General features: G+C 38.4%; 2 protein-coding genes across 3 annotated transcripts; one reads left to right on the top strand and one right to left on the bottom strand.

The window, feature by feature from the left end:
* Positions 1-368: 368 nt before the first annotated feature.
* On the top strand, positions 369-18,025 carry LOC127640331 (transient receptor potential cation channel subfamily M member 1-like). 2 transcript variants are annotated; one of them, XM_052122816.1, is made up of 21 exons: positions 369-454; positions 1,857-1,929; positions 2,169-2,269; positions 2,371-2,535; positions 2,829-2,963; positions 3,176-3,226; positions 6,322-6,462; positions 6,557-6,586; positions 6,683-6,975; positions 9,302-9,530; positions 9,806-9,937; positions 10,199-10,330; positions 10,444-10,572; positions 10,714-10,965; positions 11,273-11,447; positions 11,910-11,930; positions 12,059-12,203; positions 12,532-12,734; positions 12,920-13,052; positions 13,296-14,067; positions 14,158-18,025. In XM_052122816.1, the coding sequence occupies exons 2-21, from the start codon at positions 1,902-1,904 to the stop codon at positions 14,782-14,784; spliced, it is 3,894 nt and encodes a 1,297-aa protein (XP_051978776.1). In that variant the 5' UTR covers positions 369-454; positions 1,857-1,901; the 3' UTR covers positions 14,785-18,025. The 2 variants fall into 2 exon arrangements, with proteins under 2 accessions (XP_051978776.1, XP_051978775.1); XM_052122815.1 differs by having other exon boundaries at positions 370-454; positions 13,296-18,025.
* An 88-nt stretch (positions 18,026-18,113) lies between these two features.
* Positions 18,114-24,361, bottom strand: LOC127640551 (ras-related protein Rab-8B-like). Its single transcript, XM_052123172.1, has 7 exons — positions 24,174-24,361; positions 20,106-20,166; positions 19,744-19,804; positions 19,537-19,614; positions 19,309-19,398; positions 18,992-19,108; positions 18,114-18,911 (listed from the first exon to the last, which is right to left on the bottom strand). Exons 1-7 carry the CDS (start codon positions 24,295-24,297, stop codon positions 18,819-18,821), a joined length of 624 nt encoding a protein of 207 aa, XP_051979132.1. The 5' UTR covers positions 24,298-24,361; the 3' UTR covers positions 18,114-18,818.
* Between the last annotated feature and the right edge of the window lie 376 nt (positions 24,362-24,737).

Raw genomic sequence — 24,737 nt, 5'->3', positions numbered from 1 at the left:
ATTCATTTTTCATTTTGTCATGTGTCCTTATTCATTTGTCCTTCTCATGAATTCACCTGTATTTGCCCCCTACACAATCACATTTCAGTTCACATTACCATATTAAATCATAGCCATCATTCCCAAGTGACCTCTAGAGCTTGTCTTAATTTAACCAACCAACCATCTCTTTCAGATCATGTGTTAGAGAAAGTGCATCAGAAAGAATGGTGACACTATAACCAGATTATAAGGGGGGGACATGATTCCCCACTTTCAGAAATGTCTATTGTTTTCCTCCTGTGAGAAAATAGTTACTTTTTAAAGACTCACACCTTGATGTGCTTGACATTCCCATGGCCCTTTTTTTATCTATAGACTCACTACTAGAGGATTAACCTAGAGGGCTGTCCAGTGAACTCTGTGAGCTCGGTTAATGGCAATATTTGTGCTGTTGCAGCAGCTTTAACTGTGGGTAAGTGATCTGATAAGTGTTTAGTAATACTGCCTCAGGACAGGAGATAATCTTCTCTGTACATCTGGACTAGGATCAGGGTGTTGTGCCACCTGTTCTTGCCAAACAGCCATGTTCACTGACCCTGTTCCTGAGCAGATGGGGCGGAGGAAGGGTGGATCCATTTCTCTCTAATCAACACTGAACATCTCTTCTGTTAATTCTAGTGATTTCATATCAAGTTTTCTGGCTTCAGATGGGCTAATCTTCCATCTTCAGATGGGCCATCAAGAAAAGCGTTTAAAAAGAGATTTTAATGTACGTTAAGACATAAACATGAAGATAAAGAAGAAAAGCCTTCAGTAATTATGGAAACATAAATATACACATTCCAGTTCAACTTAAATTTCAATGGTTCCTACAAGTAATCATATTATTGACTGACCTTAGATAATTCTAATAAATTCTGTCATTTAACAGTTAGTGTAAAATCAGTTTCTCTAATGTTCAATGCCATAAAATAGTTTGACAGCATTGTTCTTTGCTCTTTTTTGCTAATTGTAGTCAATCTCACTAAAATATGTAATTAAATAAAAATAAATGTCTTGATTTTCTTTCCATTGTCACTCAGTACTGCCTCCAGGCAACATCCCTAAAAAGAACCAGTATATATAATTTATTTTGAAAATAAATTCTATAAAAAATACATTATATAATCATATCAATCACATTATCTTAAATTACATTATAAATAACATTTTACATGATATATTTCCAAATTTGTAATGAGGTCCATTTTATAAATGAAAGGAAAATCAAACATCTTTTTAGCAATGCTTGTTCCTCCGATACTATCAAGAGTTCAAGTTAAGGTGGTGACCCCCTTCTGCAGACCATCAATCAGTTGAAACCATGAGTTGTCAGTCTAACTACCCAGACTCAACCATAAGCCACTCATTAACAATGCATGCTATAACACAGGAATGTCTTGGAAAAGTGCCATTCGTACTCACCAGCGTGATTGCATTTAGCATTGACGTACATATGACTGCGCCAAAGTAATTGTATTTGGTACAAGCCGTCTCAAACAAGGAAAGCAGTATTAGCTCATTTCAGAGGGGAATTAGCTGTTTTTGTGGGGTATGAATTTTGGAGATGCTACAGGAGGAATTTTAACTCCTGTTAATGCAGATCAAATAAAGCAAATTTGTGTTGAGACATCTGTGCGAAAACATGTGAAGTATGCAAACTAAATACACATGCCTTTAAACATTCATCCACATTTTCACCACATTAGTTCATTCATTCTATGCCTTTTCCCCCCAAGAGTTCACATTCTCTCCCATGGCGAATAAATACACTTTAGATTAAATGTATTAAAGTTTTTAAGGTTTGCTGCCCCTGTCTAACTTGTTATATGTAGATAACAGTCTTTCGAATTGGCGCTGAGGGACAAGACGACATTGAAATGGCCATCCTCACTGCGTTACTGAAAGGTATCCTAAAATTGCATACATTTTTATTTGTATAGCGCCTTTCACAACACGCATCATTTCAAATCATGCAATAACAGAAACTGTAATATCTATAAAGTCTTAGAGTCTTCATTGTGTAGTTTGATATACTTCATATACTGTAGATGCATTGTCCTTTGTTAGTTGGCTGAATATCCTATTCTGGAAATATGGTTCATGGTTGGCAAATAACTCAAGTTTGTGTATGTTTGGGGTCTCAGGCACAAATGCATCAGCTCCAGATCAGCTGAGCCTGGCTCTGGCTTGGAATAGAGTGGACATAGCACGCAATCAAATCTTTGTGTACGGACACAACCTACCAGTGAGTCAAACATGTGCCTTGTTTCCAAACTACATATAATAGCCACAAGAAATAACATTCTGTACATACACAGATGTAAGAAGATGTTTCTGTTTTCATAGCCTGCGAGTGCCATTGCAAGCACCATCTCCACCAGCACAGCACCAACCCAAGACAAGCAGAAACAAAAAAAAGGCAAAGCCAGAGGAAAAAAGGGCAAAGGAGGCAAAGCCAAAGCAGAACAACCAGAGGAAACCGACCCCAGGAAGTTAGAACTGCTCAACTGGGTAAGACAGCATGGCTATTCAGGAAATGTCAAAGTGCAATAGTGTCTTACAAAGCCACCCTCAGCCTTTGCGGTACTTCTCGAAGTCGACACTTTGGTGAAATAATGCAAATTAAGGTAGTAGACCACTGTGAGAACCATTCTAAAATGACAGGCTGGACACACTACGTTCCAAGCAACGACAATAACAGATATGATACAAGTATTTAACATTTAACTTGTATCATGAAGTTCAGTGCTACAGTATGTTTGACTGCCTCACTGACTGTTCTTGCTCTATGTCGCCCTCTTTAGGTAAACTCCCTTGAGCAGGCCATGATTGATGCTTTGGTTCTAGACAGAGTGGACTTTGTCAAACTCCTCATTGAAAACGGTGTAAACATTCACCATTTTCTAACCATCCCAAGATTAGAGGAGTTATACAACACTGTAAGCACCGCAATTATTTTCATGTTGGAGCTTATCAAGAAGCAAGTACAATAGAGCATGAGAGCAATTTTTAATCCTCAAAAAACAACAACAAAAAATAAAAACAGGCTCTGCTTTCACGGTTTTTTATGTCCATCATAATATTATTACTAATTTTTACATAACTCATGACTTGTGTTAAACAAAAAAATGTTTTTTTGTTTTTTTGACAGAAACTTGGACCTGCCAACACTCTACATATTGTAGTCAGAGATGTTAAAAAGGTAAAGCTGGTTAATTGAGAGGATTTTAATGGAGAATTTATTTCAGCGTGACTATTTGCACTACATGTAAATAGCACCTGCCACTCACCGTGGAAATTTGCACTCCAATAATCTGTTGGAAATTAAAGGGATAGTTCAGCCAAAAATTTAAATTCTCTTATGATTTACTCACCTCGTGGCATCCCAGATGTGTATGGAATTTTTTCTTTTGCATAACACAAATTAAGATTTTTAGAGGAATATTCCAGTTCTTTAGGTCCTCACAATGCAAATGAACAGGTGCCAAACTTTTTAATCTCCAAAATACAAATAAAGGGAGCATAAAAGTAATCCATATGACTCCAGTGGTTGAATCCATGTGTTCAGACATGATATGATAGGTGTGGGTGAGAAACAGATCAATATTTAAGTCCTTTTTTATCATAAATTCTCCTCGCCCAATTCTGTACAAAGAATGTGTTTCACCAAAAACAGAAGAAGGAGATCTGTTTCTCACCTACACCTTTACTACCATCATCATATCGCTTCAGAAGTCATGGACTTAACCACCAAAGTTGTCTGGAGTATTTTAATGTTGCCCTTATGTGGATTTTGGAACTTTCCACATTCATTTATGGACCTACAGAGCTGAAATATTCTTCTAAAATAATTTTTTGTGTTCAGCAGATGAAAGAAAATCAAACATATCAGGGATAGGATGAGAGAATTTGAATTTTTGGGTGAGCTAAACTTTTAAAGAGATATTGCGCCCCCTAGTATTTCTGCAGAGGCATGGGGTGTTGCAAAGGTGTGAATAGCTGTGTCCCAAACAACACACGCTATGCACTTACAAAATATAGTGTGCACTCAGCCATGTAGTGTATGCATTTTTTGTAGTGATAGTGTAGTATCATCCCAAATAGAAAAATGTAAAAAAAAAAAAAATACACCAAAGCATTCACCTTACACAAAATCTAAACTAGCCGCAAACTTTCCGCTAATTTGCATCAAATTTGATACTCGTTATTTTCACATGCAAATGATCTTTTGATTCGCTGCAAATGTTTAACCATAAATTTGCAGCTCTTCGCTGGTAGTGGTGAACCTCCAGAAAACCATTGGCAACAATGGGCAATCTGTTGCAAGTTTGCCAAAAAGCTCATTTGCATGGGAAAATTATCATTGGTGAATTTGTGGCAAGTTTGTGGCAAATTTGCCATGAACTCTCGATTTTTGTAAGGGTTGCCATTAAACAGCTGACAGAAATGACGTTTCAAGCGCACGTGCTGTGTTGCTGCTAGCTTTAGTATGTTAGCTGACCTCAGTTCAACACTTGTATCTTAAATAACGTACATATTCACAAAGCTTGGGGTGATGGTAAAGCATTCAACTCACATTTGTAAGGTGCTGTATCCACTGAGGTTTTGCTAGCTGCTCAATTCTTCATTATTTAAAACTGTTTTGTCAAAGCAGCAGCGCAGCCAGGTAACCCCGCCTCTTCCGCTATGTATGGCAAGCCATGTGCGGTGAGTGCACGAAGTGTCCAACATTCCATACTATGTTTTGATGGTTGAAAAACTGTCAATCCAGGTACTTAAAGTACATTTCTTTTTGCTACATATTCAGTGTAAACATACCACTCACACTACTTACACTACAAAATGGCTTAGAATAGTGCAGAAGTGTGCGGTTAGGGACACACCTAATGTGTTTCTTTTGTATGGATGACCTGGGTTCAAATCCACATTTTGTCACACATTTTGTAACACTGTTTGTGTCTCCACTCTTAAGACTTGCTTTAATACTACTTACTTATAATAATAAATAAAACGTAATAGAAACAGTTGATTTTCTCACAACGATTTGATCACGGTGAAGGTTGTGGAGTTGAGAGAAAGGTGTGATCTAGGTACAATTTACTATGGTTTTATATTTAGACAGAAGCCATAGTTTTAATGCAGTTAACCATGGTGCTACTATAGTAATATGATGTTAATATAGTAACCATGTTTAATTGTGTGGTTACTGTGATTTTACCACAAAATATCATAGTGATGCTATGGTTAATGTTGAAATTTTTGGAAGGGAATGTTAGGGTTATGTTTAGGGGTAGGGGTGGTTGTAGAGTGTCTGTGGAACTCTACATAAACTCAATAAACACGCTGTAGTGATGCCCCTCTACTGTATGGTATGTGTACCTATTATTAAGATGTGTCTCAGATGATCCAATCACATGTGGTCAGGTTAGACACATCACTGTTTACACCTGGTCACTTAAATGCATCTCATGTGACCACTTGTGATCGGATTTGGAGGGGAGGGACTCTGTTTCATGATGACATGCATCAATCGCTAATGTAAGTGCATGATAATAAACTTCAACAAAGTCTATTTTAGTGGATTATCTGTATTAACCTTAGCTGTAGATGTATGTGCTTCTCATAAGTGTCCCTGCATGTTGATATCAGACACACTGAAGATGATCCGTGAAGTTCCCATGTTCATGTATACAGTTTATCAGATTTGACAGGTTTTTTTTCCTATTAAAGCCACTCGTAACTGGCAAAGAGAGGGGTGGAGCTTCAATGTTGCTGGGATGCATTCAGCATGGATTAGCGTTTACACCTCAAATGTATTGAGGTTACATGCATTTTTTACCACATTCATATGTGGTTTTGTGATCCGACCCCGTTTAGACCTGTATTGAGCACTGTCCATATGTGATCGGATCACCCGGAACGCATCTTAATACCAGGTGTAAACTGGGTCTATGTTAGTGTTTAATTAGGGGTACAAATAGTATCTGCCACTATTTGCACTTAATACAAAGAAATTGTTTTTTGTCACTATTTACACTTAGAGTAAATAGCATCTATCGCTATTTGCACATAGTGTTTGGCAAGGATCATTATTAGGCTACTTTTGCTCATATTTAGGGATAGGGACTTGATCAAAGTAATATTTTGATGCATAACTTTTCCTGTTAGGGACTTCGGAGTGGGCTTTTTTGATCTGGGCCACAAAGCAACCACCTAGAAACTAAATCCCACTATTTAGGTGAATTTAATATTTCTAAAATCTCAGGAAAGCTAACATTTGTTGTTTTGATTTCAAAGGGGAACCTCCCACCAGATTACCAAATTACATTGATTGACATTGGACTTGTGGTGGAGTACCTGATGGGCGGGGCCTATCGCTGTAACTACACAAGGAAAAACTTCCGAACTCTTTACAACAATCTCTATGGCCTAAAGAGAGTGAGAAGCACAGATTGCTTAACTGAATACAGGTTTTAAGTGTCAATTCAGTGTGTACAAAATCCTAAGTGTTCTAATGTCCCCTAATTTGCAGCCAAAAGCCCTGAAGCTTCTTGGAATGGAGGTACAATCAAATTATTGTCCCCTCTATTAACTACATTCTCAATCAGTTCAAATAACATCTCTTATAAAATCATTCACTCACAACTCACCTCATTAGGACGATGAACCCAGATCAAAAGGTAAGAAGAAGCAAAAGAAGAAGAAAGAAGAGGAGGAGGAAATTGATGTGGACGATCCCGAGGTCAGCCGCTTCATGTACCCGTTTCATGAGCTGATGATGTGGGCAGTGCTGATGAAGAGGCAGAAGATGGCTCTGTTCCTGTGGCAGAGGGGCGAGGAGGGCATGGCTAAAGCTCTGGTGGCCTGTAAGCTCTATAAAGCCATGGCTCACGAGTCTTCTCAGAGTGAAATGGTGGATGACATCTCCCAGGACCTCGATAACAACTCCAAGTGAGTTAATGAAAAGTCTTTTTAAGGTATATCAGGTCATTAGGTAGACATCTCGATAACTCCCTGGCAGCTGTTTTCCATTTAGACAATAGGTATGCAAGTACAGCTCCTATGTACAACCCAAATTCCAAGTTGTGACAGTAAAAAAAAAGTAAAACCGTCATTCGTCTGTAATAGACATCATGTCAAGGGCTCGGGAATACTTCTGTAAAAGTTTGTCAGTCATCACCATTCGCCACAGTATCCACAGATGCAAGTTAATGCTTTACTATGCAAAGCAGAGGCCCTACATCAACACTGTACAGAAATGATGGCAGCTTCTCTAAGGTCTCTTCGGAGATGGATATTAGAAAAATGTAATCATGTTTTGTGGTCCAACGAGTCCACATTTCAATTAGTTTTTGAGAAAAACAGCCGTTGTGTTCTCCGGGCTAAAGAGGAAAATGAACATCCAAGCTTTTATAAGTATCAAGTCCAAAAGATAGTGTCTGTCTTGGTATGGGTCTCAATGCCCATGGAGTTGGTAACTTACACATTTGTGAGTTCACCATTATTTCAAAATATATGTGCAAAGTTTGGAACAACATATGCTGCTATCCAGATGCCATATTTTCCAGGGATGTCCCTGCATTCTTCAGCAGAACAATGCCAAACCACATACAGTAAGTGGAGATTGTGGGTGCTAGATTGGCCTGCCTGCAGTCCTGACCTGTGTCCAACTAAGAATGCGTGGCGCATTATGAAGCACAAAACATGATAATGATTACAATGGTACAATTGCACAGCTGAAGACCTGCAAAATCAGACAAAACCATTTTTCATTCTAGAGACAATAGGAGGGAGCACTTTTGCCAATGAGTCAGTTGGTTCTTTTAACTGAAAGGTGAGACTTCCTTTACTACAGCAGTCATAAAGAGAATGTCTTGGTTACTGTTGTAACCTCCATTCCCTGATGGAGGGAATGAGACATTGTGTCGATGTAGTGACACTAGGGGTCACTATTGAGATCCCCGAACACCTCTATTCTTTTGAGATATGGCCAATGAGAATTGGCGAGTGGAATTTGCATGCCATTCCCCCAGACATACAGGTATAAAAGGAGAAGGAATACCCACTCTCGTTCAGGAGTTGTGCTGAGGAGGTCCGGCTATTTCAGCGGCTACTACGCAATCAGGCGCTATAGTCAGTCTAGCTGAAAGCCCTCTCCTTGAAGACGGCCCAAGGAGAGGGCTTTCAGCTCGACTGACTCTAGCGACTCAAAGTGGGCTCCCCGAAGGCCCACGAGGTCCGCGGAGAGATCCCATGAGGGGAAGAGGCATGACCTGGGAGTATACAGCCTCCGGTCTCATCTGAGGAACCTGATGATCAGGTTGTGCTTCCCTAGGGACTTACCGTCCACTGCATCATGGTGGTCAGCTATACATATACATATACCTTCAAGTTGGAGGGGGACAACCGCGCCTGCTGCATCCGCTGTAGCATTGAGGCTGCCCGGGATGTGAGTGACCCGTAGCAACCTCAACCGCCGCTAACTCCAAAGGAGGGGATGGCGGGAGAGTTACGACATGCGAGGAGAGTGTATGCCGCCTTGGCGATTTATAAACACTGTCGCTGTGTTGTCCAACTGGACCAACACATGCTTGCCCCAGATCAATGGCAATAGCCTCCGCAGGGCGAGCAGTACAGCCAGCAACTCTAGACAGTTGATATGCCAACTCAGTCGTGGTCCTGTCCAGGAGCCAAGGAACCTTGTTGTGCAGAAGAAGAGAAAGCCGCTGGGAATGTGCCGATTATCCAACAGCATATGCTTCTTAAGAGATGAATGGAACAGCAGTAGTATTCAGCTCGCTGATAGTACAACCGCTCGGCTCTGAAGAAAAAATCGGAATGATTGTTGGCATTCCTTCTGCTTTTATACCCGTATGTCTGGGGGAGTGGCATGCAAATTCCTCAATAGAATAGAGGTGTTTGGGGCTCACAAGAGCGACCCCTAGTGTCACTACATCGACACAACATTGATTGAGAGACAGAAGGGACATTGTGATTTCCCCCTTTCATATTTCTCTACTGCTATTCATAAACATTTAGTCTCAAAATAGTATAAAATGAGCCATGGTACTTACACGGGTCGTGCAGGTTCAAGTCCAGCCTGCGGCCCATTCCTCCTTTCCTCTTCACTGTACTGCCTAAATTGTCTAAATGATAAATTATGATAAATTATTAAAGTTGAACAAAATGGCACAAATGCTTCACGTGTGTTTTGAGAAAGACAGTATAAAGAAATATTTTTATTTCAATGCATAGTAAAAATACTTTTCTTATTCAGGGAGTTTGGAACCTTGGCTTATGAGTTGCTGGATCAGTCTTACAAACATGATGAGCAGCTGGCCATGACGCTGTTGACATACGAGTTAAAGAACTGGAGTAACTCCACCTGTCTGAAGCTGGCAGTGGCCGCAAAGCACAGAGACTTTATCGCTCACACCTGCAGTCAAATGCTCCTCACTGACATGTGGATGGGCAGCCTGAGAATGGGCAAAAACCCTGGACTTAAGGTATCATATTTTTATTGTTATTTAGTGAAATTTAAAATATTAGGTGGTTTATAATGAAGCAACAGAAATTAAATAAAGAATGTTCATTCTTGGTTGAACTATTTATTTAATGTCACTGTGCACCATTTTACAGTTATTATTGCTACTTCACTGGTGAAGAGCATCTTTGATTTATTCCTTTTTATAATTTTTATTTTTTAGCTTTAAAAATATTAACTGTTGTATTAGTCAATACACTGACTCCTCAAGTCTCTGCAAACTCTTGTTGTGTCCAGGTGATTCTAAGTCTCATTTTCCCACCCCTTATCCTGCTGTTGGACTTCCGTCTTGGTGATGACATGTCTCATCAAGCCTCGGTAGATAATGAAGACAGGAAGGCCAAGGATGATGATAACAAGTCCAGCAGGGTAACTGCATCACTCTTTTTCTCATTCCAACAAAACCCTCCTTTGTTAGATCACTGTAGCGTACATAACTGAAAGCCGTTGATCTAATATGACCTAATATTAGCTTAGTGCATCAGTAAATGCACAGGTCTTACAGTACGTGGAACAACAATACATGCTTTAAATTGGAGATGATTTGGTTCTATACAGTAGATTTTAGGTGTGATGTTTTTATGAATTCAACATGTTTTGAGTAGTACCCAGTACTCTGTTTCCTTTTAGGATGCCAATGCAGATGCAGCTTCTAAGAAAGGAGATGAAGAGGAGGGTAATAAGAAAATGAGGCGGATTCCTATTGGCAAGAAAATCTTTGAGTTCTATAATGCCCCTTTCACCAAGTTTTGGTTCAATACTGTGAGTATATTTGTACAAAGTAGCATACATTTGCATAAACATTGATATAGATAATATAGCTACTAGAATTATTGATTGACATCCACTGATCTCATGCCTTCATGTTTGGACAGATTTCCTACCTTGGCTATCTCATGCTTTATAATTATATAGTCTTGGTAAAGATGGAGCGCTGGCCCTCAGTACAAGAGTGGATCGTCATTTCATACATAATCACTTTGGGCCTTGAGAAAGTCAGACAGGTATCCTGTATATGGCAATATCTCTCCAAAATTGCTTGTAGCTGGTTTGCTGTAAAAAAAAAAAAACATAGCTATTCACAGAAAACCCAACAGCAAGGAACCAGTTTTATAGCCTGTTTTTTTGCATTGTTGCTTCCACAGATCCTGATGTCAGAGCCAGGCAAGCTCAAACAAAAGATAAATGTGTGGTTAGAAGAGTATTGGAACATCACAGACATGGTGGCCATCTTCACCTTCCTGATCGGGCTACTTTTTAGGCTGCAGAGTGAACCGTACATGGGCTACGGCCGTGTGATCTACTGTGTGGACATCATCTTCTGGTATATCCGGGTGCTGGATATATTCGGGGTCAACAAGTACCTTGGACCCTATGTCATGATGATAGGAAAAATGGTAAATGTGATTTGTTGTCCAAAAGCTGTTCTGTACTTTGGGCCTAAAGGGATAGTTCACCCAAAACTGTAAATTCTGTCAACATGTACTCACCTCAACTTGATTCAAATTAGTATGACTTTCCTTTTTCTGTGGAGCACTAAAGGTGTGCACTTAAAAATACAATGAAAGTGAATGGTGACTGGGGCTGTTCAATCCCTAACAATATGACAAATTATGACAGAATTCTCATTTTTGGGTGAACGCTCCCTTTAAAGATGAATATTAAATTACTTACTGGGTTTTTGAACTGTTGTCTGTTTTACAGATGATTGACATGCTGTACTTCGTGGTGATCATGTTGGTGGTGCTGATGAGTTTTGGTGTGGCACGACAGGCCATCCTCCACCCGGACGAGGAGCCAACGTGGCGCTTGGCCCGTAATATCTTCTACATGCCCTATTGGATGATCTACGGAGAGGTGTTTGCAGACTCGATAGACCGTAAGACTAGAATTTATAGTAAGATTTTGTTTCCTGCCTCCAGGGTAGATAGTCAGCCTTAAACAGTCTGATCCTACATCCATGGATGTCTATATTTCCCCTCTAGTATTAGTTTTGGTGGCAGTTTTCCCTTTATCGTCATGCATAGCATCCTTCTTGTTGTGTTTGGACACCATTAGATATAGTAGTCAGTCTTGTATCATTTTTAAATTGGAGACAGAAAAAGCTGTTGTCAAACTGTGGTTACTATAACCATATTACAGGCTGTCTGCCATTGCTTTGTGGTTGGAAAAGTTGTAGTAAAGTAGTACTCTGCAGTACACATTGCAGCTCTTTGTTTTCTTGTTCCTGTTTATTGATTCAGATGTTGGTTTGATTCTGTATTGTTGCATACTTTGTTGTGGTTTTCGGGTGAACTAATGCCTCTTCTTCTCCATTATTCTTCCCTTCTGGAATTCGAAGTTTACGCAATGGAAATAAACCGTAAGGCAACTGATAAACATTTCAGGTTATGATAAACTGTGATAAGACAGACCAATATTATTGAACTTAACTAATTCTTGGTTGATACTATAATGACAGAAATAAGGATTTTTTTTTTTTCAAAACAGCCCCCTGTGGAGACAATTTATATGATGAAGATGGGAAAAAACTTCCGCCCTGCATTCCTGGAGCCTGGCTCACCCCCGCCATCATGGCCTGCTATTTGTTAGTAGCCAACATCCTTCTCGTCAACTTACTCATTGCTGTCTTCAAGTAAGAGTGCTTTGAATTGTTTGATAAATTATTCATTACATTTCAAGCTAAATTAAGCAGGTCGTCGAGCAGCATATTTAGTACAGGGTCATTCTCTGTAGTGTTTGAAAATTGATTATTTTAATTATTGACATCATTTTAGATACATTATGGTCTAATGACTATTTTCTGCATGCAAGGTTTCAAAACAAAACAGTTATTGGCTGAAACATATAAGATGTTTTATCAGATATTGTTTTGGCCAAAATGTTTAGTTCTAGTTACAATTCCATAGAGCTGATTTACTTAATTAACTAGTTTTTATGGTATGCGTTTTCTACCATTCTAGCAACACCTTCTTTGAGGTTAAGTCCATCTCCAACCAGGTGTGGAAGTTCCAGAGATATCAACTGATCATGACCTTCCATGACAGGCCTGTACTGCCTCCACCTATGATTATCTTCAGCCACCTTTACATCCTGTTCCGCAGACTTTGTTGCCGCTGTAGCAAGAAAAAGGAGGGAGAATTGGATGAGAAGGATAAAGGATTAAGTAAGTCTCATAAACTCATTAAAAGAACAAGTGATAAATATTTGAATGAAATAGTATGACCAAATTTATTATACCAAATTAAAGAGACATTATAAAGGATTAGGATGCAGGTGGTAGTGATTAACAAACTGACTAATAAAATAACATTTTGAGATTGTCTTGTATTCTCTGTGCTTTTCCTAAAGAGCTCATTCTGACCCCGGAGGAGCTGAAAATGCTGTATGAGTTTGAGGAACAATGTGTGGAGGAATATTTCAGGGAGAAAGAAGATGAGGAACAGTCCTCAAATGATGAGCGTATAAAGATTACAAATGAAAGGTAATTTGAAAGACGACTATTGTTGAAACTCCTCCCATTAATTGATTTAAATTGATTGATTTGTATTGTTAAGTAATATATTTATAACGACATTACCTCAATGGTGCAACAGTTTGGCATTTAGTCTACAAAAATGGTAAAACTCACCAAGCTTTCTGTAAAAAAGACCTCAGTTTTTGTCAAAGATCTCAATTTTGATGATTCATTAAAAATTCACATCTTCCCTTTCTTTTCCCTTGTCAGGGTTGAGAACATGTCCATGCGTCTTGAGGAGGTGAATGAGAGGGAGAACACAATGAAGGCCTCCCTTCAGACAGTGGATCTTCGTTTGTCCCAGCTGGAAGATATCCACAGCCGAATGGTGAATGCCCTAGAGAGATTAGTAGGAATCGATCACTCTGAACTAACCCGGACCCGTTCAACAACCTCCTCTATTTGTGACCCGTCCTCCCTCCAGCGTCACAGTAGCATCAACAGTGCTGATGGATACAGCCTTTACCGCTACTACCTCGGTGTTGATGACCGTCCACCTGAGGAAAAAGAGGGGGATCAGACTAAAACAATAAGCACTACACACCTCAACACAAAAGAATATGGGCAGAACCTGGAGGTAGATGTTTCAGGGATAAAAAGATATTTCGGCTCAAATGTGGACATCCGGATTTTCCCCTGTGAGAAGGAAGTCGAGAATGTCAATCGCGTTGAAGGGACTCAGCCAGAATCACCAAAATATCCAGTTCCTGACATTCAGAATTCTTTAGATTGTGCCACACCAAAAGAGGCTTTGATGATGGAGAGAGCTAAACTTGAGGCAACTATCTCCTACCCTCTTGAAAAGGTGAAAGCATTCAGATACTATCCAGAAGGAATACAGGGCACATCGCCATCCATTGTACAAAGATGTAGGAGCACAACCTTGATTGATCAAACAAGTGGAAGGGAAGAGACTCAATCGGGGGGAGGCATGGATGGGTCTTCAGATATGAGACGTTGGAGTGCTGGCTATGAGTATAAGGTAAATACCAGTCTTTTTGATCAGACACCAAAGGTATCGATGGTTAGACCCTTGGTAGAACAAATTGAAAAATTTGGCAACATTTTACAGGTAAGGCAGCATTCTGATGAGATTTGGCTGCAGAGGCCGAGAGTTTGTTCTACATACAGTAAGGAAGAGAAGGGCACGGAAGATGGGGAGAAGACAGTGGACATTTCAGATGCACTGATGAGTAACGAAAGTACTCAGTTGAGAACAGAAGATGGGATAACAAAGGATGGAGAGCAACACTTAGAAGGGACAACTGGCAAAGAGGGACAGCAAGATGTAGATCGAGTAAAACAGGAAGAAATGAGCGAGACAGTTCAGGAAGGGGACAAATGTCTGAATATTGTGCAAGGGGGGACTAAGGAACCAGAAGTTGATCCTGAAGGAGGTCTCAGAAATGAAAAAAGTCAGGAGAAGAAGACTGAAAAGTATACGATGACCATGGATGCAGGTGCCAGCGGTTCTGAATTCCAAGCTGACAGTAGCCACCTGCTTCAGCCTGAAGATACAGTTTTCCTCCCTGGAAGATCCAAGAGTTGGTCTACAAAACCTTGCAAGTCCTTAGGAAACAGCATGAAAAGGACCTATGGATCCAGCAGTGAGAGAGACCTTGCTGGAGCATTTAGAGTCTCTGTTGACTCTACTGATAAAGGAAAGACAACAGAGAACACATTTTCAAATAAGCTGTAGAGGACAAAGGGGAAGTCCTAGAGGGAGTCCAGTAGAGAGCAACAGTGACCCGCCCACTTTTTCAGCCATCTTGGTTCCAAAAGTAATTTTTCCCATTAATTTCTTCCAAAGGGATTTCATAAAATCATTCAGAAAAGTTTTAAGCCATTAACCAAACTAACCAGATCCCAGTTGAATCACATTGCAAACTCTAATTTGAAGCAACAACTTCAAAAAAACAACAGAAAAAGACCCAACTGAATTAAAAAGATGGGGGGAAAATTTTTTTAAAGTTGTTGATTTTAAAGAGTCCATATTACACTCACTTACAGGTTCATAATTTTATTTTTGGGTCTACTAGAATAGGCTTACATGCTTTAATGTTCAAAAAACATATAATTTTTCTCATACTATACATTGCTGCAGCACCTCTTTTCACCCTCTGTCTGAAATGCTCTGTTGTAGCTCCTGTCTCTTTAAAGCCCCCCTTTCCAAAAAGCCCAGTCTGCTCTGATTGGTCAGCTGGCCCAGTCTGTTGTGATTGGTCAACTGCTTTAAGCATGCGACGGAAATATAATGCTCCTTACCATAACCAAGTTTCAGCTCCCGAGGCTTCCTGAGCTGCACATTCCTGAGGCGGTCATTATGCACGGAAGTAATGGCTGGACTGCAAACCAGGCATTTCAGGCAGTTCAGGAGCAATGTTTTCTGTGGGAGAGAGTAACTCCCTTTGGCTTGGACTTTGTGCTTTGTAACTTTGCAGACCTTTTACATGCACAAACAGCTACACACTAAAAATATTCAGATATTTGCAAATTGACAGTATTTTGAGAATGTTGGGAGATCAACCCTGTTAGGGCATTTGCAGTGCATCATGGAAGTAGGTGGTTGATGCAAAGCCCTTTTGCTGCAGTTTGTTTGCTGTGATTCTCTGATTGGTGTATGGTTTCTCTTCTGGGTCATGGGTAGTGTAGTTCTTCTTCAGATATTTTGCTATTAAAGATACATTTTTATTTATTTATATGTAATACCAAGCATGGCTAATGGCTTCCAAAGAAGTGTGTACAATCGATTAACAACATTGGAGTTTATGGTAGGTTGGTCTTTAAAGGTTTTTAAGTTATAATTAAAAATCAGTTTCCTTATAGAAAAAATAAATGGTATTTTTACTTCCGTAACCAGACTGTTGTGCTCTTTAGGACAACTGTTACTAAACATGCTTAAGTTAGGGTACATTTTGTCAGTGCATCTGTAACTCTTGTAAATGCAATACTTATGTGATATGTGTGCTTGCACTAAATATATTTCCAAATGTACTTAAGGTACAAAATATTACGTAACAGTATCTAACTTCTCTCACTGCACTGCTAACATTTGCACTCATGCCATTTATGTGTCATGGTTATGGTTTTTCGAATGGGCAAAATAACAGTATATAAGCTGAAAAAGAGAATAAGTAAGGCTAAGGAAACTGAAGAAATCTAAAGACAAACGGCATCTAACTCAATGCAAAAAGGCTGAATCTAGCAGGTAGTCTTGCTAAAGATTAGCAATATTTAGCAATGAGCTACGTTTTCTGGTTCTGTCTATTGTAAGATTACACAACAGCGCCATCTGTTGATCTGAATGATGAATTACCAAACAGAAACCAAGGCAAGAGACTGAACCAATGAAAAAAAACAAGACAGGAATTGTTGTACACAGTCTTTACTTTGGTTATATCTGTAGTATAACATTTTACAATAAAACCACATTTCAAATTCTTGTTCACATTTTCTTTATGGTTTTAATACAAGCTTTAAATGAGTGTATAGTGACCTTTTTTTAAATAGCAGGTTGCATTATATATAGAGTACAGTAACACGGTTATTCCTTAAAAGTTAGGTCATACAATCACAAATATGATACAATACATGCATATCAATGGTCCCATCTGAATATCAGTGGTCATGCTACATTTAGCCACTAAATTCTTTCAGAGTATTGTGGCAGTTTCTGTATTTAAACAGTCCAACTTAGATAAATGGATATGGATAAAAGGCATTAAGGTCCCCAATGTCAGCACAAGTTGTTAGAAAAGGCAATCCCAAAAGGGGACATTTTATTGCTGATGTCTACATCTACTTCCTCTTCTGAAGCAACCATTAGTGCAGTTTAAATGGGAGACCAAAATGTCTCACATTTGAAAACAAAAGTGCAGATATAACCAGTGTCAACACCAATAGCATTCAACCTGTGTCCTTTGACAAATACACCTATACAACAAACAACTATACAAACAGAATAATAATAATAATAAATATGCCACTTTTTGGCAACTGCACGTTTCTTTTAAGAGCCTAAGGTGTAACAAGTTATGTAAACAGTAAAGAAAGGCTGTACATGTGCATACAACTTTATGCACTGGCTATTTTCAATTAAACAATGAGAAAGAGCTCAAAGAGAGAGAAATATCAAATTGGAATAGAAAAATCGCTCCATTTAATAAAGACTTCTTAATACAATTCATTAACGGCTGATAAGCATGCATTAGTGGCCTATTTATTCAAATAACAGATTATAATGAATAATTCACACATGACCTTAATGGTTCTAGTATCTACACTTGCTTGTCTGTGGCTAAGTAGCCTGTTTTTATCAAATGAATACATTGATTCAAATTGATGCTAATTAAGTAGCTGATGATATAAACTTCATCACGAAATGTCTCTAAAAATGTCACAGGGCTTAAGCGATTACAGATATTCACATACTTTTGACTGCGATTTTGCCAGGTAAGTCGTGTTCCCTATGACACCTGACCTCAAGATGTTCCTCTATCCATCTTGAAGCTGTCAGTTTCCATCTTTGTAACCTTCCAGTGGATGGACAGATGTCTATCTGTGCTATACATGGACTTGTGCCTGTAAGGAGAGCTCATTGAAAACACATGTATGCTTTTAATCCATGGGAGTACCAAAAGCCACATTATATGGATTTTCATAAATTAATTTTTCAAAACCAGTGCAAGAAAACAGTGTGTGTGCAGTATAAAAGACACTTGGCAACATATTATAACAAAACAAACTCTATAATAATACGGACAAACTGCTGACTAATTCAGAAATACAAAATGCTCACTCTCACTAATTTAAAAACGCTTAATGCATATCTATGCCATCATCAGCAAATGTTTTAAGACAGCATGTGCATTATTTGTGTACAATATTGAACATAAACACATAATTCGTCCAACGCTGAAAATTCTGTTATCATTTACTTACTCTCATGTCGCTCAAAACCTGTATGACTTTATTTTTTCCAAGGAATACAAAAGGAGTTATTTATAGCAGAATGTCCAAGCTGCTCTTTTCCATACAATGAAAGTGAATGGTGAGATTTTCAGTGAATAATGACTTAAATTTTACAAAGTCTACAGCTGTCACAAAGACCGGGGAGATATCTCAGGACACTTATTTCAGTAATATCTTTAAGGGAGTAGGAACATTTTTTGCATACTTTTCCATGAAAAAAAATCGCTTACAGCACATTTAAGGTGTTTTTGTTGTTAGTTTTTTTCTTGACAGCCACATATCCCCATTTACATTCAATGTATGGAAGAGAGCAGCTCTGACATTCTGCTAAAATTTCTCCTTTTGTGTTCGATAGAAGAAAGAAATTCATTCAGGTTTGGAACGACGTGAGGGTGAGTAAATAATTACAGGATTTTCATTTTCATTTTCATTTCCCTTTATACAAAACCCTTCATTTTTTTATCCATTATCTTTAGTTTTGACATGAACTGACAAAATCAAGATCACGATTATCACCACACAACAAACAAAACATCTCTTATTCTTCCAGTCAACCATGGATTGAACCAACCAAATCTTTTAAATCTGCTTCATTCTTCTGATCCATTTTGACTAAAAGGGCTTGGAAACACAAACGTTCATCAGCTCTAGGGCCTGATATTGCAGCTCTTTGCATGGGCTCATGTGATATGTTTTACCAAAAGAGCATTTGTGGCTGCCACCGAGACAAAGCCTGTAAATGTATCCTCTCATGCAGAAGAGTCACAGCAGAGAACATTTGAAGATGGTGTGCTTTTTGGAGCGCTTTTCTGAGATCTTCACCGGCCCCCCACCATCTGCATGACCGCCATCATTCTGGTGAATAGAGAGGGACGTCAGAGAATATTTTCAAAGTGTTTAAATCCCTTTATGATACACTATGTAATGTGGCTCACCATTTTCCTGTTGAGTCGGGCCATGATGTCTCTGGCTAGGGTGAAAAAGGCCTCCTCCACATTTACGCTGGTTTTTGCACTTGTTTCCAGAAATTTTATCCCATAATCTATTGCCAACTAAGTAAAAAAAAATACAAAATTGCTTCCACAAACTATTACACCATAATTTATAGCAAACATAAGCATGTAATACTTAGTAGTGGGAATTGGGCATTCCAACTTTGTGGAGAAAAGGGGATAAAAAAGAAAAGAAAAAAGAACAAAAACTAAAAGAGTGAGAAAATTGTAAAAAGCTGATAAGAAGTAAAAGGCCTCACTTTCTCTCCTCTCTCTTTGGACACCTGTCTCCTGTCATTCATGTCACATTTGTTTCCGAGGATCATCCTCTCTACATCAGATGATGCATGCTAAAACAAGTAATAAGAGCAGTTCTTTAAGCTACACGGAAAAAACATTCAAGCTAAAAATGTATGTACACCATATGAGAGCATAATTATGTATTCAGACTGTATATCCAAACGTAATACTGTAATGTAGTAAATTACCTCCTCGATATTGCGGATCCAATTTTTTATATTCTCAAATGACTTTTCACTGGAGATGTCATATACTAACATAATCCCCTGAAAAGAAAGTAAGTAGAGATATGTAACATTTAATGTGCTGATACAATTGTTAGAAAATAGCACATATACAACATACAACTATATGATTCCATGAACGCCGTGTGATTGTAAGTACCATAGTCTTACCATAGCGCCTCTGTAGTATGCAGTGGTGATAGTCCGAAATCTTTCCTGTCCTGCTGTGTCCCTGTTAAACAACCAGATAGATTTCATTAAAATTACCACTATTTCATTAAAAACACTTCACATTTACAGTGAATCCCTCCCTGCTCTTTCCCAAGTTTGTACATAAATATCCTGTCGAGCATGCAGATAGAGGGGAGTGGCATGGATGTAAGCCTCTTCACAGCACAGTTGTCTGCATGTCCCATCCTTCACTTCTCTTCTAAGCTCTTGACAGGTTGGGTGAGCATTATAACTGCTAACAGGAAGACCATGATGTGTAACACAAGCACTACATGCAGTTGTTTGACAAAGAAACTGCTTACCATATCTGCAGCTTGATTTTCTTCCCATTGAGCTCAACAGTTCTGATTTTGAAATCAATACCTGACAACAGAGAAAAACAGAAACTTGATCAGTTCTTTAAGAGATGATTGCCTGCAAACGCATGGAATCAACGACACCAGCAATGCTGCTGTGTAGTGATTGAGTATAATGAGCCACTATCAGTTCCTGGTGTTAAACCACTCCTTTTGACATTTTTGTTTTTCGGCCTGGTTATTGAAAAATTCATCATTTCCATTTTGGTACGAGGTAACCGTTTTCTGAGACTGCTTTTACACAAATGTTTACTGCGCAACATAGAGACTTAAGATTCTATGTTTTCTGTATATCTGACATCTCAAGGCTATGTATGGTGTTGAGAGATAGGTGATTTCCTGCTGCCCTGTCGGGCCGGATTTTGCTCAATTTCTTCATTCCATGAAGTTATATTTTAAAAGAAATTAATCGGACAAAAACTATTGGTATTCTAGGCTGAACAGTGATATGAACACAATATTTAATTTATGGCGCACTCTGTAATTTGTCCCTTAAAAAAAAGATTTATGCATAAAATAGTGCAGCTACTAACAATAATTTTGAAAACTGATTAAACTTTGAGGTTTTCACAAGTTAATTGAATAGTCGGCTAAAATGTATCTATTTATTTAAAAAATATGAAGGACTTTATACATTGTGTACAAAAAAATGTTTAAAATATAAATGTAACAATATCAACTGAATATAGTTTTAGAAAAACTGACTTGGAACAGTTTGGAACATATAACACATTACTGTAATGTCTTTTTCTATAAATATAAGGGACAGTTGCGGTTCTTATAAAATATACTTTTTTTCTTATTATATGTAGGATTTCAATTTTCTTATATTTTGTATTTTAAATATGTAATCCTGTTACATGTATTTCATTACTCCCCAACCCTGTGACCAATAAGTAGGAGCCTGATGAAAGAAATCTGTAAAGGAGACCTAAATTACCAATAATACCAATAATAGGTTTATGTTCAATGATATGGAAATTAACAACATATTGCCTTCTAAAGCCACTTTTTTATATTGCCAAATCAACTTTGTGCTTGTCTGCCACAATAATGTAATGTATTTTACTCATCTGGATTGTGATTTTTATAATATTTATTTTATTTATAATAATTGAATCATTATATATTCAATTATTTATATTTGGGGCCTTTCTTATATTTCTAATATTGATTAATAACATTAATTGTGATTAATTTGATTAATCGCCACATCCTGTAAATTATTTAATTAAAACTTTAAAATATTGATATCCCTACTCCAAACACTGTGAACAGACATGTGATGCTGTAATTATTCATATATGCATTTTCACAAACCGTACAAGGGTTGATTCATAAGCTACCACCATCATGCCCTTGAGCAAGACAATGTCCCTGTAATAAGCCTTGATAAAAGCTGACTTCCATACAAGAAGTGTCCATACAGGGCAGATGACACCACAGGACCTGACCAACAGCAGCATGACTAACACATCAGACTCTTGGGACAGGTTCAGGTCAACAACCTGCATTAGTGTCAGGCTCAGAGAACACTGGCCACCCAGATGACCCCTAACTCTTCTCACACCCACCCCAAGACATCACTCCTAATTGGCTTGAATCAAAAACACAAGTTACACAGTAAGAACATGATGTAAGCAAATTATGAAATAATTTTTATTTTGGGCAAACTGTCCCTTTAAGTAACATCACAACCCTAAGAGAAACTCAGAGAAGTATGAGGAAATATGTACAGTGGTCACTACTGGGGTTACGGACGTCCTGGTACAAGAACAACAATGCTGGTCAAATGCATTGGCGGAAGAATGCTGAGATCGGCTGAGAGAATGTCACGAGACCATGACACAGTTTCAAACAGCCCCTCTGTTCATGGTCAAGTCTACATCTATGAGACTGCAGTTCTGACCCTACACTGCTCCCTTTATGATCACAAAGTAACTGTACTTCCCCAAGCACTCCGTCCTGATATTGCCATTGAAATGTTGTTTATACAAAGGGATTGTGATGAAGTGATGATTTTTTTATGGTTTTTATTGAGAGAGTGTGCCACCAGGGGGATTGCAAAGCTTAACTCAGAAAGCAAGTCCAGTCTTAAGGCCCAATATACTTCACGCAAGTACGCGAACGCAGACGCACCTTGCTACGCAACTCGATTCTATGCATCATTGTATTGTGAAATGTGTCAGGGCCCAATTCATAACCCACGCTCTGCGTTGCCGCAAGGGGTGCTATAGTGGATTTTCTGTTTTCAGTCAACAACTGTCACGACGGAGCAGCAATTTGAGAAAAGTCTTGCCGAACAAGTTAGATTATACAAACATATTTGCAACCCATCGTCCCCTCTCCATTCAAATAAACCAACGGTTGAAAATGCTGGGCAAGAAATTGCAGCTTCCCTAAATTCTGATAATGACGTTGTAAAGAGAAAATTGAAACAAATACGGGCGCGATTTGTCCGAGCCTGGAAGATATGGAAAGGTGTCCGCAGCGGAGATGCCGCAACTAGCTATGGATATCCAGTCATATTGAACATGTTGGGATGGCTTTTTGACTTCATAATACACTGGACCACAGAGTCAAATTTTCATGATTCGGTTTCGTGGTGCCTAAAAAACCTCAATCGCCCCCTTGTGGTGTGAGGTTTGTAACCGCCAGAGCAACGTAAGAGCGCACGTTAAGTAAGTACAACGGGACCACGCATAGGCCATGCGTTAGCCAGGCACTCACATCAGTGTTCGCGTACTTGCATGAAGTATGTTTCGGCCTTTAGAAACCCCACTACATTGCAAACAAAGGCAGGGGATGGTGACATTTTAAACAGATGGAAAAACTGACAAAGGATATGACTAAACTCTCTGTGCAGCAAGACTCGAGATACACCCCTGCAAAGTTCTCATACATACATTCACACACACATAGACCTATTTGTATTATTGTGTTCGTATTATTCAGTAAATATGCTATTCTTCTGTAATTCTGTCTCTAGCTGTTGTACTGAAAATAATCCAACATAGTCTCATGACAACTCATAATAATTCATAGGAGATGGCAAAATCGTAAGATATCGACTTGGCTCGTACAAAAAGGTACGATTTTTATTCCCATAGAGACCAAACAATCAACACAAAGAATTTCAAATTTACACAATACAGGCATAACATTTTAGCTAGCCACCTATCCAACAATTAATTATGAGAAAAGAAGCATCCTTGAAAATAATAGGTTACTCATTCCATATGTATTAATGCAAAACAAATGACTGGTGTACTGTATGTCAATTACTTTTCATTTTTCTGTGAGTGGTTCACAAAGGTAAATTTTCCTATTAAAATCATGGTTAGGTTTGGGGTATTTGATATGCTTTAAGCCTGGGAGAAATAGTAAGAATGTTTTTCTAACATCTAACATCTTTTCAAACATGAATACTTCAATAAACTTGACTTGGGACCATTAGCATTACAGGACACTGAATGAAAACACAGAATGCATATATAGCCCATTCAAATGTTTGCATTTCTCTTGTGTGGACTCCTTGAACTTATAAAACGCCATTACTGTGCGGGGTTTAACAGGTTAAAAGTAGATAAATCTGTCCTCAGCCAAATATAACTCTCACAGCTTCAGAGAGCCAACAGCCTTGTTTCTATAGTATATGTATATCTATATACATTTTATATACATACATTATATAGAGTGTACATTATATCTACCTATCTATGTTTATCTGTCTATTTGTTTATTTTTACATTTTGATAAATAAGCAAGTTGAATAGTATTTACTCAAAGGCCTGCATTTCCAAATACATATCCAGATGTTTTAATATTTTACATAACCACATTATTGATTATAAAAATAAAATAAAACAGTTGCTTTCTAAACTACTTTACCTAAGCAAAAGAAAAAAGTAACGTAATTATTACAGTTTCAACTAAGTGATCACTAGGATACTATTGTCCTTCCTCGCATATAACGGGACGCTTTCACTATACCCATATTACCGGTGAACTGACCGATTGTGGAGATGAAGGTGGTGTTGAACGCGTCCTCGCTGAATCTGAACAGGAGACATGTCTTTCCCACTCCACTGTCCCCTATGAGCAAGAGTTTGAACAGATAATCGTAGGTTTTCGCCATTTACCAAGCCGGTATTCCCTTTTTGACCGACAGTGCACCGTTTCCCTTGTTCATGGCATTGACAGAAAATCATACAGTCCGGAGAGGCGGGGCCTCTTTAGTGATGTCACTGCTATGCGCCTGCGTGATTGGTCAATGTAGTTTCTAGGAGGACGCTGGCACACAGTAACACCAAAATCAATATAATTTACATTATGTCACCCATCATATGAAGCCTACTAATAAACGGTATTCGATCCTCAGTTGTGAAAAGCAAGGCATGGATATATTAGATAAACAATGTTTTAAATGGAGAACATGATTAGATTTTGCTTATCTTTTCCACTAGAGCCCTCAACAGGAATCCGTTAGATCACAATATTACTGTCTTAAAGCTGTTGTTCATTGACCTGTGTCAAACACACACACACACACACACACACATATATATATATATATAT

Source organism: Xyrauchen texanus, chromosome 49 (assembly GCF_025860055.1).
Source record: "Xyrauchen texanus isolate HMW12.3.18 chromosome 49, RBS_HiC_50CHRs, whole genome shotgun sequence".
NCBI lineage: Eukaryota > Metazoa > Chordata > Actinopteri > Cypriniformes > Catostomidae > Xyrauchen > Xyrauchen texanus.
This window is presented reverse-complemented; position numbering and strand designations above follow the sequence as displayed.